Source organism: Oncorhynchus kisutch, linkage group LG21, assembly GCF_002021735.2.
Source record: "Oncorhynchus kisutch isolate 150728-3 linkage group LG21, Okis_V2, whole genome shotgun sequence".
Taxonomy (NCBI): domain Eukaryota; kingdom Metazoa; phylum Chordata; class Actinopteri; order Salmoniformes; family Salmonidae; genus Oncorhynchus; species Oncorhynchus kisutch.
In genome coordinates, this window is record NC_034194.2 from 24,444,706 (window position 1) to 24,458,360 (window position 13,655).

Here is a 13,655-nt window from a genome sequence, read left to right on the forward strand (position 1 = left end):
TCAGTGCAAAAGCCCATATATCTGCGAGTCACTGTTGCCAGTGGGATCATCCATTTTGACTCTGTGGTCATCAAGCTGCACTGCTCCTACTCACATCTACTAACGCTTTCATACTCGCTCCATCTCTTTCTTTATCGCTCTCTTTCTCTCTCCCTCACACTCTTCCCTCTTTCTGTGAGCGCTTCAGCAAAAGTAGCTAATCAGTCCCCACTCCATCATCATCACCCCCCCATCACTCAGCCCTCTCTCCAGATTGAGTGAAGTTCTGGATGGGGGCAGGTGGGGTGCAAATGGTCCCCCTTGCATAGTGTTCATGAGTATGGAGTATAACTTGAGAGTTAGCATGTTGAAGCGTGTTACAGAAGACAGACACTGAAGTAGTTCTGCCTCGCTCTGCTTCTGAGTGGCTCAGCATGATGAAAGGAAGTGGAAATTGATAGAAACTCATTATCTAAGACACTCAGGATATTAGGACTTGTTTTACGTCACTGGTGAAATTAGACTAACACACTTTGATGTATTTTATTCCAGTGTCTAAATGTGGCTCTCTGGCGAAATGGTGCTCATGTGATTCTGAGTTCTCCTGTCTTGTGGTGTGTGTCTCAAGGTGGTGCTGGTGCGATGGAACGAGCCCTTTCAGAAACTGGCCACTTGTGACACAGACGGAGGGATCTTTGTGTGGATCCAGTACGAGGGCCGCTGGTCTGTGGAGCTGGTCAACGATCGCGGGGCTCAGGTGGGATACACTATGGGCCAGTTTCCTGGACACGGAATAAGCCTATTCCTGGTCTAAAATGGTACCCTATTCTCAAATAGGGGCCATTGGTAGTACACTATATAGGGCAGTGTTTCCCAATTTCTAGTCCTCCCGTACCCCTAACAGAACACTTTTTTTGTAGCCCTGGAAAAGCTCACCTGATTCTACTCATTGAGGGCTTAATGACAAGTTGAATCAGGTGTGCTTGTCTGGGCCTACAACAAAATGTGTGCTTATATTTGATGTCTTTTAGCAGATGCTCTTATCCAGAGGAACTTACAGGAGCAATTGGGGTTAAGTGCCTTGCTCAATCAACAGAGTTTTCAACTAGTCGGCTTGGGGATTCGAACACTCTTAACCACTAGGCTACCTGCCGTTGCTAGGCTACCTGCTATTGGTGATACTCGAGGACTGGAGCTGGAAAACACCAATATAGGGAATAGGGTCCTATTTCAGATGCAGCCCTGTGCTAAAAAGCATGGTCAATGGAAATTCTTCATTGAGTACAGTATCTGACCTGTCCTCTCTGCAACCCCCCCCCCTCCCCTTTTCCTTTAGGTGAGTGACTTCACCTGGTCTCATGACGGTACCCAGGCTCTCATCTCTTACCGTGATGGCTTTGTCCTGGTGGGCTCGGTCAGCGGCCAGAGACACTGGTCATCAGAGATCAACCTGGAGAGCCAGATCACCTGTGGTATCTGGACCCCCGATGACCAGCAGGTAACTAGTTCTAATACTCTACTACTCACCTGATGACCAGAAGGTAACTAGTTCTACTACTCATCTGACGACTAGCAGGTAACTAGTTCTAATACTCTACTACTCACCTGACGACCAGCAGGTAACTAGTTCTACTACTCTACTACTCACCTGACGACCAGCAGGTAACTAGTTCTAATACTCTACTACTCACCTGACGACCAGCAGGTAACTAGTTCTAATACTCTACTACTCACCTGACGACCAGCAAGTAACTAGTTCTACTACTCTACTACTCACCTGACGACCAACAGGTAACTAGTTCTAATACTCTACTACTCACCTGACGACTAGCAGGTAACTAGTTCTACTACTCTACTACTCACCTGACGACCAGCAGGTAACTAGTTCTACTACTCACCTGACGATCAGCAGGTAACTAGTTCTAATACTCTACTACTCACCTGATGTTGCACAGAAGCTGTTTTGCTCCAGAACCACTCATTGTGTAACACCCACCTGACCCCTTGGTTTGATGGGGGGGCCGTGTTTAACATATTGAATCTTGTAGTAACCAATACATTGTTAAACAAATCCAAATATATTTTATATTTGAGATTCTTCAAAGTAGCCACCCTTTGCCTTGATGACAGCTTTGCACACTCTTGGCATTCTCTCAACCAGCTTCATGACGTAGTCACCTGGAACGCATTTCAATTAACAGATGTGCCTTGTTAAAAGTTAATTTGTGGAATTTCTTTCCTTCTTAATGCGTTTGAGCCAATCAGTTGTGTTGTGACCTGGTAGGGGTGGTATACAGAAGATAGCCCTATTTGGTAAAATACCAAGTCCATATTATGGCAAGAACAGCTCAAATAAGCAAAGAGAAACAACAGTCCATCATTACTTTAAGACATGAAGGTCAGTCAATCCAGAACATTTCAAGAACTTTGAAAGTTTCTTCAGGTGCAGTCGCAAAAGCCATCAAGCGCTATGATGAAACTGGCTATCGTGAGGACTGCCACAGGAATGGAAGACCCAGAGTTAGCTCTGCTGCAGGGGATACGTTCATTAGGGTTAGCAGCCTCAGAAATTGCAGCCCAAATAAATGCTTCACGGAGTTCAAGTAACATCTCAACATCAACTGTTCAGAGGAGACTGTGTGAATCAGGCCGAGATGGTCGAAACCACTACTAATGGACAACAATAAGAAGAAACACGCGCAATGGACATCAGACAGGTGGAAATCTGTCATTTCGTCTGATGAGTCCAAATTTGAGATTTTATGGTTCCAACCGCCGTGTCTTTGTGAGATGCAGAGTAGGTGAACGGATGATCTCCGCATGTGTTCCCACCGTGAAGCATGGAGGAGGTGTGGGAGTGCTTGGCTGGTGACACTGTCAAGGATTTATTTAGAATTCAAGGCACACTTAACCAACATGGCTACCACAGCATTCTTCAGCAATACGCCATCATGTTTTTCAACAGGACAATGATCCAATGCACTCCAGGCTGTGTAAGGGCTATTTGACCAAGAAGGAGAGTGATGGAGTGCTGCATCAGATGACCTGGCCTCCACAATCAGTCGACGTCAACCAATTTGAGATGGTTTTGGGTGAGTTGGGCCACAGAGTGAAGGAAAAGTAGCCAGCAAGAGCTCAGCATATGTGGGAACTCCTTCAAGACTATTGGAAAGCTTTCCAGGTGAAGCTGATTGAGAGAATGCCAAGAATGTGCAAAGCTGTCATCAACGCAAAGGGTGTCTACTTTGAAGAATCTAAAATATATTTTGATTTGTTTAACACTTTTTTGGTTACTACATGATTTTATATGTGTTATTTCATAGTTTTGATGTCTTAACTAGTATTCTACAATGTAGAAAAATAGTTTAAAAAAGAAAGCCCTGAATGAGTAGGTGTCAACTTTTGACTGATTCTGTACATGCTATATTCATGTATATTTGTAAGTTATATCAATATATAATATGTATTATGCTCTTATTTGTTATGTATTATACAGTAACACGTCATACATTTAAGTACCCTATATTAGAAAAGTTTGAAATTAAATAAGTTTGCTAATATGGCTACAACCATCAAACTTCTTGGAGTAGTAGTTTAAAGGATAATAAACTGGTGCACTTAAATGTTAAAAACGTATTGTTCTATTTAAGCAATAAGGCCCAAGGGTGTGTGGTATATGGCCAATATACCACGGCTAGGGCTGTTCTTATGCACGACGCGACGCAGAGTGCCTGGATACATCCCTTAGCCGTGGTATATTGGCCATATACCACAAATCCCAGAGGTGCCGTATTACTATTATAAACTGTTTATCAATGTAATTAGAGCAATAAAAATACATGTTTTGTCATACCCTGGGTATACGTTTGATATACCATGGCTGTCAGCCAATCAGCATTCAGGGCTTGAACCACCCAGTTTATAATCGCATCTATTCCGGCAATTTAGTACGACATGGATTTTTGGCCATATCGCCCAGCTCCGAGTCGGACTCACTGCTGCCCAGCTCCGAGTCGGACTCACTGCTGCCCAGCTCCGAGTCGGACTCACTGCTGCCCAGCTCCGAGTCGGACTCACTGCTGCCCAGCTCCGAGTCGGACTCACTGCTGCCCAGCTCCGAGTCGGACTCACTGCTGCCCAGCTCCGAGTCGGACTCACTGCTGCCCAGCTCCGAGTCGGACTCACTGCTGCCCAGCTCCGAGTCGGACTCACTGCTGCCCAGCTCCGAGTCGGACTCACTGCTGCCCAGCTCCGAGTCGGACTCACTGCTGCCCAGCTCCGAGTCGGACTCACTGCTGCCCAGCTCCGAGTCGGACTGCTTATCTACATGATCTGTCTTAGGGAGGTGTTTTTGTTTGTTTGTCTGTGCTCTGACACGATGTCAGCTCAGTTTAGTTTGTTGGAGAGTTTGTTTCTGTCTCTCCAGCTGATCATCTCTCTAGCGCTGCACTTTCATTATTTTTAGTAGAAAGGAATATCCTATACTAGATTTTAGGGCCAAGACACATGTCCATTGTTCGCTGTAACATATGGACAATAAAAGTTGTATTCTATTCCAGATTCTAGGACCAAGATGACTTAACCATTGGTGTCCCTCCCTGGTTCTGTGTAACTGTGTTGTCATGTCTCTCCCCCTGCAGGTATTGTTTGGTACTGCGGACGGCCAGGTGATCGTGATGGACTGCCACGGGCGCATGCTGGCCCACATCCTGCTGCACGAGTCAGACGGCATTGTCAGCATGTCATGGAACTACCCCAGCTTCCTGGTGGAGGACAGCAGCGAGAGCGACACAGACTCTGACGACTACACACCACCACAAGGTACACTACTCTTACAATCCTTACCCAATCTACGCCCCAGTTACACCCCTTAGGCCCTACCCACACACCTTTACAGGTACAGTCCACCCCCCTTCCCAAACCTGAAAGGTACAAATCCTCTCCCTCCAGAATCCTCTGTTTATGCCCCCCTTCAAGCTACAGTAACAGGCAGCCTAGGGTCACAGCAGGCACTCTCCTCTCAATCTGTTGTCTTCCTGTCTCCTCACCAGGGTTATGATTTACTAATCTGGCAGGACAGAAATACTAGTACACAGCATGAGAGATTAATCCACCATAGAATACAATTTTAATCTGTAATAGGTTTAGGTTCGTTGATAAGACACGATGCCTGTTGGGAGCAGAATTCCAGGGAAGCGTTGGGTCCAGCTGGGTACCTCCCTCTGTGCAGATGAAAGCAGATGTGTGGCCATCTGTTCTCCTCTAATTTTTCCTCCTCTCTTTCTCAAATTTTTACATTATATCTCTCCTCCAGTGACCTGCTATGATGCCCTGTTTTTAAGAAAGGTCAAATGGGGTATGATTGAGAGAAGTGACCCTGAAGCAATATAACCCCAACATCCAATTTTAGGAAACTTGTATGAAAATATTGACATTGGATCCCTAATGCTTCATAGTTTATATGTAGAATTTAACTTTTAAATAATTTGACATGCATGTCATTTGTGACACTCATTTCACATGCACACTGCTTTGTAACTCCCTGTGGGCCAACTAATTAACGGTAGGAAATGGGACCGTGATCATTGGACTGCATCGAGCTCAGTCTATTAAAGCAATCCACTCCCAGACTGTGGGGGAGTAGGGGACAGGGACTCAAGAGGCCACTAAAAACAAACGAGTGTGACCGAGCGGAGGGAGGGAACAGATAGACGGAGAAAGAGGGGGGGATAGAGCAGAGTAAGGAGTGAGGATAGTAGGGGACACAGTGGGCGCGGGGAGGACGTGTGCGACATAGGGCTGATATTTGACAAAGGAGGTCCTAATAGCTGACTTGCTTTTGGGGACGGTGGCGGACAGCTGTCAAAGTCACACATCACCGGACCCCTGGTTGTGCGTCACACTGCCACCCTAGTGACCGCCAGTCTGGGCCTTTGTCGTGGAAACTGATTTATGGATAATATGGCCCCCAATGTCATGTTTTATATGGTGGCTCAGTGCAGCCCTATCAAAAAACAAATGGGATTCTGAGTGAACTTCCAAAACCCATAACCCCAACCATATGGCTTTCAGGTCACATAGAATTAAATGTTACTTTCAATTCAGTCTTTTCGCTGCAGTCATTTACATGTGGCTCTGTGCCACGGCAAAATTATTGCTGCCATGTGGGGAAAAAGTAAATATGCAACATTAAATATTTCTGCGAAGTTACACTTTGAAGATGCTAGAACAGTCCACATTTACTTTTTTTCTGCAAACAAAACTAGTAATGAATAGAAAAATCAGACTACACTGGAGTAGAATAGCTTCTGTTTATCTATTTGGCTTGTTGAATGTTCTTTGCGAGAGAAATATTCCTCTTGAGGCTCATTCAAGTTACGAGGGCCATAGGGAGGGAAACATGCAATCTAACAAGCAGTCAGTGCACAACAATTCTTGCTATCGCGGGGGAAACAGACGTTTTAATCGCCTTTGTTAAAAAGAGGGGGATCTTCCAGCTTTCCATTCCTACTTTATGTATTTCTTAACTCCTAAATATGGGCAAACTGCACCATTTTAAACCTGGTGTTTTTAGTAGAGGCATGGTTAAGCACATTACTGCTCTGCAATTCACTGTGAGTGCATAGGGGAGAGTGGGGCTAAATGCAACCCGGGACAATTGTCGGGTAACTTGGGGTAAAATGCCACCCTACCTAAATATATATATATATATATATATATATTTTTTTTAAGTGACCTAAAAGATTGTGACGAAACAAATTATATTTCTTTGTTGAGCAAGAGTAGTGGCAACCAGGGAAAGTGTTGTGTGGGAAAATTGTGACATGGAAGTGGTTTCTGTGAGAAGTACAGGCATGGATTTTTTGGGACATTCAATTCATCAATAGGATGCTAACCAGTTCAAATAAACTCAGCAAAAAAAGAAACGTCCTCTCACTGTCAACTGCGTTTATTTTCAGCAAACTTAAAACTTCTTGTGACTCTCAAACCCGGGTCCGGGAGCGTAATCATCGCCTGACACTAATTAGCATAACGCAACTGACACAAATCTTCCTAGAAAATCTTCCTATTCATGAAAATCACAAGTGAAATATATTGGAACACAGTTTAGCCTTTTGTTAATCACCCTGTCATCTCAGATTTTCAAAATATGCTTTACAGCCAACGCTAGACAAGCATTTGTGTAAGTTTATCATAGCCTAGCATAGCATTATGCCTTGCTAGCAGCAGGCAACCTTGTCATGAAAATCAGAAAAGCAATCAAATTAAATCGTTTACCTTTGATGAACTTCGGATGTTTTCACTCACGAGACTCCCAGGTAGATAGCCAAAGTTCATTTTTTCCCAAAATATAATTTTTGTAGGCGAAATAGCTCCGTTTGTTCTTCACGTTTGGCTGAGAAATCGCCCGGAAATTGCAGTCACCACAACGCCGAAAAATATTCCAAATTAGCTCCATAATATCGACAGAAACATGGCAAACGTTGTTTATAATCAATCCTCAAGGTGTTTTTCTAATATCTATTCGATAATATATCCGTCGGGACAATTAGTTTTTCAGTAGGACCGATTGGAGTAATGGCTGCCTCTGTATTTTACGTGAGAATCTCTCTCGGAGCCACCATGTGACCACTTACGCAATGTGGCCGCCTACGGCTATTCTTCAACAGAAGAATGCGTAAAACTACGTCACAAGGCTGTAGACACCTTGGGGAATACGTAGAAAGCGTAAACTCGTTGATGGCACATTCACAGCTGAATAGGGACTCATTGGAACTCAGCGCTTTCAAATCCTGGGGCATTTCCGGATTGGATTTTTCTCAGGCTTTCGCCTGCAACATCAGTTCTGTTATACTCACAGACAATATCTTTACAGTTTTGGAAACATTAGTGTTTTCTATCCAAAGCTGTCAATTATATGCATATTTTGGCATCTTGTCCTGACAAAATATCCCGTTTAAAACGGGATTTTTTTTTCCCCAAAAATGAAAATACGGCCCCCTAGTACCAACAGGTAAATATTGTATGAACATAAGATTCAACAACTGAGACATAAACTGAACAAGTTCCACAGACATGTGACTAACAGAAATTGAATAACGTATCCCTGAACAAAGGAAATAACAGTCAATATCTGGTGTGGCAGCTGCATTAAGTACTCCGGTGCATCTCCTCTTCATGGACTGCACCAGATTTGCCAGTTCTTGCTGTGAGATGTTACCCCACTCTTCCACCAAGGCACCTGCAAGTTCCCGGGACATTTCTGGAGGGAATGGCCCTAGCCCTCACCCTCCGATGCAACAGGTCCCAGATCCAACAGGTTCCAGACATGCTCAATGGGATTGAGATCCGGGATCTTCGCTGGCCATGGCAGAACATTGACATTCCTGTCTTGCAAGAAATCACGCACAGAATGAGCAGTATGGCTGGTGGCATTGTCATGCTGGAGGGTCATGTCAGGATGAGCCTGCAGGAAGGGTACCACATGAGGGAGGAGGATTTCTTCCCTGTAATGCACAGTGTTGTGATTGCCTGCAATGACAACAAGCTCAGTCCGATGATGCTGTGACACACCGCCCCAGACCATGACGGACCCTCCACTTCATCCCGCTCCAGAGTACAGGCCTCGGTGTAACGATCATTCCTTCGACGATAAACGCAAATCCGACCATCGCCCCTGGTGAGACAAAACCGCGACTCGTCAGTGAAGAGCACTTTTTGACAGTTCTGTCTGGTCCAGCTATGGTGGGTTTTGCCGGTGATCTGTTGAGGACCTGCCTTACAGGCCTACAAGCCCTCAGTCCAGCCTCTCTCAGCCTATTGCGGACAGTCTGAGCACTGATGGAGGGAATGTGCATTACTGGTGTAACTCGGGCAGTTGTTGTTGCTATCCTGTACCTGTCCCGCAGGTGTGATGTTCAGATGTACTGATCCTGTGCAGGTGCTGTTACACGTCGTCTGCCACTGCAAGGACGATCAGCTGTCCGTCCTGTCTCTCTGGCCACATCTGCAGTCCTCATGCCTAAGGCATGTTCACGCAGATGAGCAGGGACCCTGGGCGTCTTTCTTTTGGTGTTTTTCAGAGTCAGTAGAAAGACCTCTTTAGTGTCCTAAGTTTTCAGAACTGTGACCTTAATTGCCTACTGTCTGTAAGCTGTTCGTGTCTTAACGACCGTTCCACAGGTACATGTTCATTATTTGTTTATGATGTAGTTTAGCTACAGGTGATAATGTTTATTGCTAATAGCATACCTGATAATATGGACCATGCAATGGCTATGTGCATGGTCCAATATGTAAATCATTTTACCAATACAGCTAGGTTTCTGTCAAATTTGCAACAGATTTTGATGCGAATATTCGATAATCTGCATAAAACAATATGTACATTTTCCCACCAGGGATGTGTTTCTATCAAACCTACTTTTGCGGATAAATTGCTGTGCCTGATAAGGTAGTGCACATAAAAATTTGCCATTAAATTCCCATATACCGAATGGAAAAATACAAGTTAAATCGTATTTTCAAATCTTCAGATGGTTTTGTCAGAAAAATGGTTGCTTTATATAACAAAGGTGCTACTCTGGTCTTGGCTCATGCTCTCTAGCCAACAGTTCACAGATGCTGTGTGGGTAGGCTACCTACATTATGAGATTATTGCAAACAGTGATATTATTTATTTGTCAAACGGTAGGCAAGCATCGATCATCATGTCACCAGAATAAGACCCTCGATATTTATTGGAGCATCAAGGTCATCACCTTATACATTCAATAACCCTGTGAAGATCATTATAACTTATTTCATATGTAGCCTAATAAACTGCATGCTTTCCCCAATCGTAGTGGGTGGACCACACACACATCATCACATGACAAAAAGAACCCACCATGTCGAACGAACAAACAAATTGTCTGTCGGCATTTATAACATTTTACCGGCATTTTATGTTTCCATCAGCCAGGTCGTGACTATTGTCATGAATCAGGTAATTCATCCGCATGAAATGGTTGGATGATAATGTGGTTTATGTTATTGGACTCATTTCTGGAAGTGGAAATTGTAATTTAAAGGGTGTCATCAGAATTAATTTTTCATTTATTTGGAGTAGAAAATCCTTTTTTTTAAGTCACCAGAACTGAGCTTCTCAGTCCTACATAAAACTTATCCAGGGGCCCCGTGGGTTTACCCCCCCTGCTACAAATTTTTACATTTGAATCATCATTTTACCCTAATTCAATGGCTCTTGTCAAAGCCAACTCCCCTCATCCCTCCAATGGCCTGGAAGCAGTACTGTACAGCCACGTTACCAGTTTAACCAAGGGGCCGATATGTGATATAACTGTTTTAATAGGCCTTTGTTAGAGAGACCTGTGTGTTACACAAACCTGTCTGTTTCCTGCATCTCCCCTGGTCTTTGGTTTGGTAATAATTTCTTTGGTGGAACACCTCTCAGCCTCATTGGGAAGTGATGTGCATGATTAGCAGCTCACATAACGGCCTCCATTTTATGTGCACTGTTTTTTTAACGTTTTTTTTATTGCGTCTCATTGGTTGCATCGATGCCTGGGCCAGCCTCCCCCGGTGATGTGTTTAGAGTCTGGTCAGTCCGTGTGTAGTAAAGTTCAAAAGTGCTTGCCTTAGCTAGAACGGTAATTATGCTCTAATTCACTAATTTAAAAAAGTCGCTGGTAATTGATTGGCGCTGAGAAATTATCTGCTGGAAGGGCAGGCTAGTGAATGACTCTCAAGGCGCTGGTTGAAGATGCCAGGCCTTCTACTGCTGCTGTCTGACTGCAAAGATTACATTGATATATTTGCTACACCATGAAACTGTAGCGTTACTTCTAACTAAACAATACAACCAGTACATCACACACTGTTTAGTACAGGGCTCGGTTTCCCAAAAGCATTGTAGCACTTAGTTTCAATGGCATTAAGATGATCTTAGTGCCATGATGTTTTTGGGGAACCCAACCCAGGTCAGTTTCATAGCGTAGCACAATGCGGAGAGTAGGATGGAACCTTGACATTTTTTCCTGACAACGTGATCTGATCAGTTCCTCATGTTTAGTTAAACCTCCTGGTCCTTCATCACTGATCGTATGTTCACATAAACCATGGACTAATACAGAACAGTCACGATACTTGTCCTTAGTCCCTTTGAGGCACCCAAGATTTACATGGTGTACAAAGCAGCGGTGGCTGTGTTTTATGAAGGTGTGTTATTTATAGCCCTGAGAGAGTGGATGGATGGTACTAAGGTGAGATGCATGGGTGTCTTTGTGCTTTTGAATAGGACACAGTAGAGATCACTACCCCAAGATTAATCACTAGGAGCAGCTGCCAAAGATGCAGAAATGTCTTTGTGTCCCACTACCCCTCCCTTATTACACACACACACACACACACGGTGTCCCTCACTCTCAATCAATTTTATGGCCCACTGGAAATGCATATTGATCACACCATCCTCTGACTTGGTTGCTAAGAAGCTATCAACGTATAATACAGGGAATGCTTGCATTTGGTCTGAATTCCAGAAAATATAAGAAAGAGCAATTTGTCTTAGTCGGATTGTCAGTCTCTCTGAAATAGAATCAGAATAGGATCATGGTTGACCTGGTTTTGTTTCACACTGTTGACCTCCCCCTCTGTCTTTATCTGGTTGTGTTTGGGTCTCTTTGTTTCTGTGGTTGTGTTGTGGTATCCCTCTCTCTGACCTGGTCTTGTTGTGGTCTTTGTCTCCACAGTCCAACGTTTGAAGCCTCTGCTGACGGTCAGCTTCACCTCTGGAGACATCAGCCTGATGAACAACTATGATGACCTCTCTCCCACTCTTATCCACACTGGCCTAAAAGGTATGTGTGTTTGTATCAAGGTTATTATATCTTTTTTCTATTGGTTTTTAGATTTTTCAGTTAGTTTTAGACCTGATTTGCTAGTTTGTATTTAGTTTCAGTTGTATAAAAGTTTTTCTATTTAATTTTTTATATTATTAAGTTTCAGTTTTATTGTTTGGGTCAGAAAGTATGCACAGCATCTGGGGGTGGGGGTTGTTATCTGGGGGTGGGGGTGGTTATCTGGGGGTGGGGGTTGTTATCTGGGGGTGGGGGTTGTTATCTGGGGGTGGGGGTGTTGTTATCTGGGGGTGGGGGTTGTTATCTGGGGGTGGGTGTTGTTATCTGGGGGTGGGGGTGTTGTTATCTGGGGGTGGGGGTTGTTATCTGGGGGTGGGGGTGTTGTTATCTGGGGGTGGGGGTTGTTATCTGGGGGTGGGTGTTGTTATCTGGGGGTGGGGGTGTTGTTATCTGGGGGTGGGGGTTGTTATCTGGGGGTGGGTGTTGTTATCTGGGGGTGGGTGTTGTTATCTGGGGGTGGGGGTTGTTATCTGGGGGTGGGGGTGTTGTTATCTGGGGGTGGGGGTTGTTATCTGGGGGTGGGTGTTGTTATCTGGGGGTGGGGGTGTTGTTATCTGGGGGTGGGGGTTGTTATCTGGGGGTGGGTGTTGTTATCTGGGGGTGGGTGTTGTTATCTGGGGGTGGGTGTTGTTATCTGGGGGTGGGGGTTGTTATCTGGGGGTGGGGGTGTTGTTATCTGGGGGTGGGGGTTGTTATCTGGGGGTGGGTGTTGTTATCTGGGGGTGGGTGTTGTTATCTGGGGGTGGGTGTTGTTATCTGGGGGTGGGTGTTGTTATCTGGGGGTGGGTGTTGTTATCTGGGGGTGGGTGTTGTTATCTGGGGGTGGGTGTTGTTATCTGGGGGTGGGTGTTGTTATCTGGGGGTGGGGGTTGTTATCTGGGGTGGGGGTGTTGTTATCTGGGGGTGGGTGTTGTTATCTGGGGGTGGGTGTTGTTATCTGGGGGTGGGTGTTGTTATCTGGGGGTGGGTGTTGTTATCTGGGGGTGGGGGTTGTTATCTGGGGGTGGGGGTTGTTATCTGGGGGTGGGGGTGTTGTTATCTGGGGGTGGGGGTTGTTATCTGGGGGTGGGGGTTGTTATCTGGGGGTGGGTGTTGTTATCTGGGGGTGGGTGTTGTTATCTGGGGGTGGGGTTGTTATCTGGGGGTGGGGGTTGTTATCTGGGGGTGGGGGTTGTTATCTGGGGGTGGGGGTTGTTATCTGGGGTGGGGGTTGTTATCTGGGGGTGGGGGTTGTTATCTGGGGGTGGGTGTTGTTATCTGGGGGTGTTGTTATCTGGGGGTGGGGGTGTTGTTATCTGGGGGTGGGGGTGTTGTTATCTGGGGGTGGGGGTGTTGTTATCTGGGGGTGGGTGTTGTTATCTGGGGGTGGGTGTTGTTATCTGGGGGGGGTTGTTGGGGTGGGGTTGTTATCTGGGGGTGGGGGTTGTTATCTGGGGGTGGGGGTTGTTATCTGGGGGTGGGGGTTGTTATCTGGGGGTGGGGGTTGTTATCTGGGGGTGGGGGTTGTTATCTGGGGGTGGGGGTTGTTATCTGGGGGTGGGGGTTGTTATCTGGGGGTGGGGGTTGTTATCTGGGGGTGGGGGTTGTTATCTGGGGGTGGGGGTTGTTATCTGGGGGTGGGGGTTGTTATCTGGGGGTGGGGGTTGTTATCTGGGGTGGGGTGTTGTTATCTGGGGGTGGGGGTGTTGTTATCTGGGGGTGGGGGTGTTGTTATCTGGGGGTGGGGTGTTGTTATCTGGGGGTGGGTGTTGTTAT

General features: G+C 45.5%; 1 protein-coding gene across 1 annotated transcript in view; it reads left to right on the forward strand.

The window, feature by feature from the left end:
• Positions 1-13,655, forward strand: part of tulp4a (TUB like protein 4a) — a 54,001-nt gene that overhangs the window by 25,094 nt on the left and 15,252 nt on the right. Inside the window, exons 3-6 of the mRNA XM_020455040.2 lie at positions 608-736; positions 1,316-1,477; positions 4,620-4,800; positions 11,733-11,840. Of these exons, the coding sequence (XP_020310629.1) occupies positions 608-736; positions 1,316-1,477; positions 4,620-4,800; positions 11,733-11,840 (580 nt within the window). The remainder of the gene's footprint in view (positions 1-607; positions 737-1,315; positions 1,478-4,619; positions 4,801-11,732; positions 11,841-13,655) is intronic.